Source organism: Cebus imitator, unplaced genomic scaffold (genome assembly GCF_001604975.1).
Source record: "Cebus imitator isolate Cc_AM_T3 unplaced genomic scaffold, Cebus_imitator-1.0 Scaffold726, whole genome shotgun sequence".
Classification (NCBI taxonomy): domain Eukaryota; kingdom Metazoa; phylum Chordata; class Mammalia; order Primates; family Cebidae; genus Cebus; species Cebus imitator.
In genome coordinates this window covers 185,531-189,848 of record NW_016108041.1, presented here as the reverse complement: position 1 = coordinate 189,848, position 4,318 = coordinate 185,531, and the positions used below count along the sequence as shown (strand labels likewise).

Below are 4,318 nucleotides of genomic sequence, written 5' to 3'. Positions count from 1 at the left end.
TACTCAGGAGGCTGAGGCAGGAGAATTGCCTGAACCCAGGAGGCGGAGGTTGCGGTGAGCCGAGATCGCGCCATTGCACTCCAGCCTGGGTAACATGAGTGAAACTCCGTCTCAAAAAATAATAATAAAAAAATAAAAGTTTTTGAAAAATTAGCACAGTGTGGTGGCACAGACATGTAGTCCCAAATACAGGTTTGAGCCCAGGAGTTCGAGGCTGCAGTGAGCTATGATTGAGATCCCATCTGAAAAAAGAAAAAGAAAGAGCTAAAAATGTTCCCACGGCTGCTTCCGGGAGGAAGGGGAGGTGTAGACACAGATAGCTGCCTTTTTCCCTACGTCTTTGTGGATGGCTGTTTAACAAGATGTATAGTTTCAGGCAAATGAGTTCATCCTCGAAATTCAGGTTCATGTTCTGTGTTACAGTGATATGATACTACTATTTACATTTAATAGGGTTGCTATACGGGTTAAGTGATGGGTGTCCCTAAAATGTTCAAGGATACCGGGAGAAGGTTGCAAAATAGGAGGAAGAAGCTGGCTTCTTGCAGGGACAGCAGGGCCGCAGGGCTCTGTGACTCTAGGTCCCATCACACCCGGCCCTGTCCCACTTCCTCTTTCGGCTAGAACCCTAGTCACTCAATAGGCCGGGTCCTCCTGGGGGAACCAGGCAGGCCCTCTAGGAAACGGTATCTCCGCCTCCTCTGCCCACTCTAGGAGCCTGGGGCTCAACACCTGTCGATTGGCTCCCGGGCTAGGACCTGTCCCTTGGACATCAGTGGCCGCCGCTGTCCAATTACAGACGTACAGGGGTGGGCCAGCTGGTCTGTTGGGCCAACAGGAGGACGGCGCCGGGCCGAGGCCGCTGGACCCGCCGTTGGAACCAGAGCTGGGTAAAGTCAGTGCTGCTAGGTCTTTGGAGCCAGACCAAGGGGAGGGTCCCGCACCCCGGGGTAGGGAGCACCAGGCGGGTAGCGCCCGGGCCTCCCGAAGCCTCCTCGGTCTGCTAACACCGCCCGCGCCTCCCTTCTAGTCCTAGACCTGTCATTGCCTGTCCCTCTTCTTCCGCTTCCGGGCCCGCCCGACCCGCCATATTAGGTTCCCACCCCGCCCTCTGCCTCATAAGCCTCCAGGCCGACCCTCAGTTCATTGGCCCAGGCTCCCGCCTTCTCCGCCCAATGTTAGGCCTCACCTCCTCTAGGCCCCACCCTCTCCCCGCCTACCCGCGTAAGCCACGCCTACCACTTCAACTCTTCCCTCTTTTCTGGCTTGTAGGCCACACCTGCTCTGCATATGCCCGCCCCTCACTCCAGGTGCCGCCCACTTGACACAGGACCCCTCTCCAAGGTTTGTCTGGACTCGGAATTGCCTTTTCTTTTTTGAGACGGAGTTTCGCTCTTGTTGCCCAGGCTGGAGTGCAATGGCGCGATCCCAGCTCACTGCAGCTTCCACCTCCCAGATTCAAACGATTCTCCTGCCTCGGCCTCCCAAGTAGCTGGGATTACTGGGCCCCGCCACCACACCCAGCTAATTTTTGTATTTTTAGTGGAGACGGGGTTTCACCATGTTGGCCACGCTGGTCTCAAACTCCTGACCTCAGGTGATCCGCCCGCCTCGGCCTCCCAAAGTGCTGCGATCACAGGCGTGGCCCCACGCTCCTGGGCCGGAATTGCCTTCTTTAGACCCTCACCCACCTACTGCGGAGTCCTGCTGGGCCCCGCCCCAACTCTAAGCCCCGCCCAGGCCCTTCTAGGCCCCGCTCATTTCTTTCCCCCCTTTCCAACCCCTCCCTCTGCAGCTTCCGCACCCTAGCCTTGTTTCCCGCCCCTGTCGCGCCCAGGTGTTTACCTGGCACTCAGGTGAGTCGTGCACTCCTGAGCTGTCCGCCTCTTCTCTCATCGCGTCCCACAAGCCCCGACGGCACGGAGGGGCGTCAGGCCAAAGGCGGTGGGCTCCTGAGCCCTGACACCGCCTCGCCGCTGCTGCAGGTGCCCCCGGCCGGCAGCGAAGCTGTGGTCCCGGAGCGCGGCGACATGCCCGAGCTGGTGGTGACCGCGCTGCTGGCGCCGTCGCGCCTGTCGCTGAAGCTGCTGCGCGCCTTCATGTGGAGCCTCGTGTTCTCGGCGGCGCTGGTGGCCGCGGCGGTCTACGGCTGCATTGCGCTCACGCACGTGCTGTGCCGGCCGCGACGCGGCTGCTGCGGGCGCCGCCGGAGCGCACCCCCCGCCTGCCTGAGCGACCCCTCGCTGGGCGAGCACGGCTTCCTGAACCTCGAGGTGAGAGCACTGGGGCCCATCCGGGCTGCGGGGTCGCGTGACGTCGAGGCGGCTCAAGCCTTGGGAGGGAGGGTTCCCCAGGCTTCAGGCCGTGCCCTCCCCCTAGAGCTCGGGCCTGCGTCTGCACTATGTCTCAGCTGGACGAGGCAACGGACCCCTCATGCTGTTTGTGCACGGCTTCCCTGAGAACTGGCAAGTCTGGGACCCAGGGGCCTTGGGGTGCACGGGACTTGGGGGCAGGTGGAACCCCGGCTCCCTAGAAGGAGGGAGGAGGGCTGCGTAGATCGGGACAGGCTGAACATAGATGAGGATAGGGCTACTGAGCCGGCGTACCCAGGATCCCTAGGCCCTGAAGGGATGGGACAGAGGGGTATTGAGGCTAAAGCTCCCTGGATTCAGGGTGTAGCTGGCTTCAGCCTCAGCCTCTCCCCCTGCCTGGGATTCCCCATCCTCCTTTTAGGGAAAATTTAGAGCAGGAAGGAGGGGTTGCCAATGGTCCCTGATGGGCGTAGTGTGCAGGTACAACCTGAGGGCCCTGACTCAATCTCCCTCCCTGGCCTGCCTGGCAGGTTCTCCTGGCGTTTCCAGCTCCGGGAGTTCCAGAGCCGCTTCCACGTTGTGGCTGTGGACTTGCGAGGCTATGGCCCCTCGGATGCACCTGGAGATGTGGACTGCTACACGACTGACCTGCTGCTGGCGGACATCAAGGATGTCATCCTAGGCTTGGGTGCAGACATACCCCCATCCTGGGTACCCCGCTTTGTCCTTGCTGGGACCAACTTCCCCCACCCCTGCTTCAGCCCTACCTGGCACCTCACTGATACCAGCTCCTCGGATTCCCACAGGTTACTCCAAGTGCGTACTTGTGGCCCATGACTGGGGTGCCCTCCTTGCCTGGAATTTCTCCATCTACTACCCATCCCTGGTCGAGCGGATGGTTGTGGTCGGTGGCGCTCCCATGTCGGTGTACCAAGGTGTGTGTGAGAGACTGGGACTCTGGGATGTACTTGTGTGCAAGGGGGCAGGGGCGTGTATCTGTGTTTGCAATTCTGTGTATACCTGTCAACACATCAGGGGCAGTCATCCCTGGTCTCTTCCCTTGTGGAACTCCTCATTCAGAAATTAATGACACGCCAGGCTCAGTGGTTCACACCTGTAAACCCAGCCCTCTGGGAGGCTGAGGTGGGAGGATCACTTGAGACCATGAGTTCAGACCAGTCTGGTCAACATAGCAAGATCCGACCTGTCTCTACAAATTTTTTTTTTTTTTAATTAGCCAGGCATTGGTGGTGCATGCCTGTAGTCCCAGCTACTCCAGAGGCTGACGTGGGAGGATTGCTTTTGCCCTGGAGTTTGAGGCTGTAGTGAGCTATGATCACACCACTGCACTCCAGCCTGGGTGATGACAGAGCAAACCTGTCTCAAAAATAAATAAATAGGCTTGGCATGGTGGCTCATGCCTGTAATCCCAGCACTTTGGGAGGCCAAGGTGAGCAGATCACCTGAGGACAGGAGTTCGAGACCAGCCTGACCAACATGGAGAAACCCCATCTCTACTAAAAATACAAAATTACCCAGGCATGGTGGTGCATGCCTGTAATCCCAGGTACTGGGGAGGCCGATACAGGAGAATCTCTTGAACCCAGGAGGCGGAGGTTGCAGTGAGCTGAGATCGCCCCATTGCACTCCAGCCTGGGCAACGAGAGAGAAACTCCGTCTCAAAAAAATAAATACATAAAATATGGCCAGGCAGGGGGGCTCATGCTTGTAATCCCAGCACTTTGGGAGGCCGAGGCTGGTGGATTGCTTGGGCCAGGAGTTCAACACAGCCTGGCCAACATGGCGAAACCCTGTCTATACTAAAAATACAAAAAAATTAGCCAGGCAGGCCGGGCGCGGTGGCTCAAGCCTGTAATCCCAGCATTATGGGAGGCCGAGGCGGGTGGATCACGAGGTCAAGAGATCGAGACCATCCTGGTCAACATGGTGAAACCCCGTCTCTACTAAAACTACAAAAAATTAGCTGGGCATGGTGGCGCGTGCCT

The 4,318-nt window shown here is 58.4% G+C and overlaps 1 protein-coding gene across 2 annotated transcripts in view; it reads left to right on the top strand.

Annotated features, from left to right (window-relative positions):
- The first annotated feature begins 1,225 nt into the window (after positions 1-1,225).
- EPHX3 (epoxide hydrolase 3) overlaps positions 1,226-4,318 on the top strand; it is a 6,776-nt gene continuing 3,683 nt past the window's right edge. The window contains exons 1-5 of one of the 2 annotated variants that reach the window (XM_017519083.2): positions 1,226-1,344; positions 1,986-2,273; positions 2,380-2,465; positions 2,843-3,000; positions 3,119-3,247. In XM_017519083.2, coding sequence (XP_017374572.1) covers positions 1,291-1,344; positions 1,986-2,273; positions 2,380-2,465; positions 2,843-3,000; positions 3,119-3,247 — 715 coding nt within the window. In that variant the 5' untranslated portion in view covers positions 1,226-1,290. Of the gene's footprint in view, positions 1,345-1,602; positions 1,857-1,985; positions 2,274-2,379; positions 2,466-2,842; positions 3,001-3,118; positions 3,248-4,318 lie in introns of those variants that run through there. The other variant, XM_037735094.1, reaches the window with a different exon arrangement.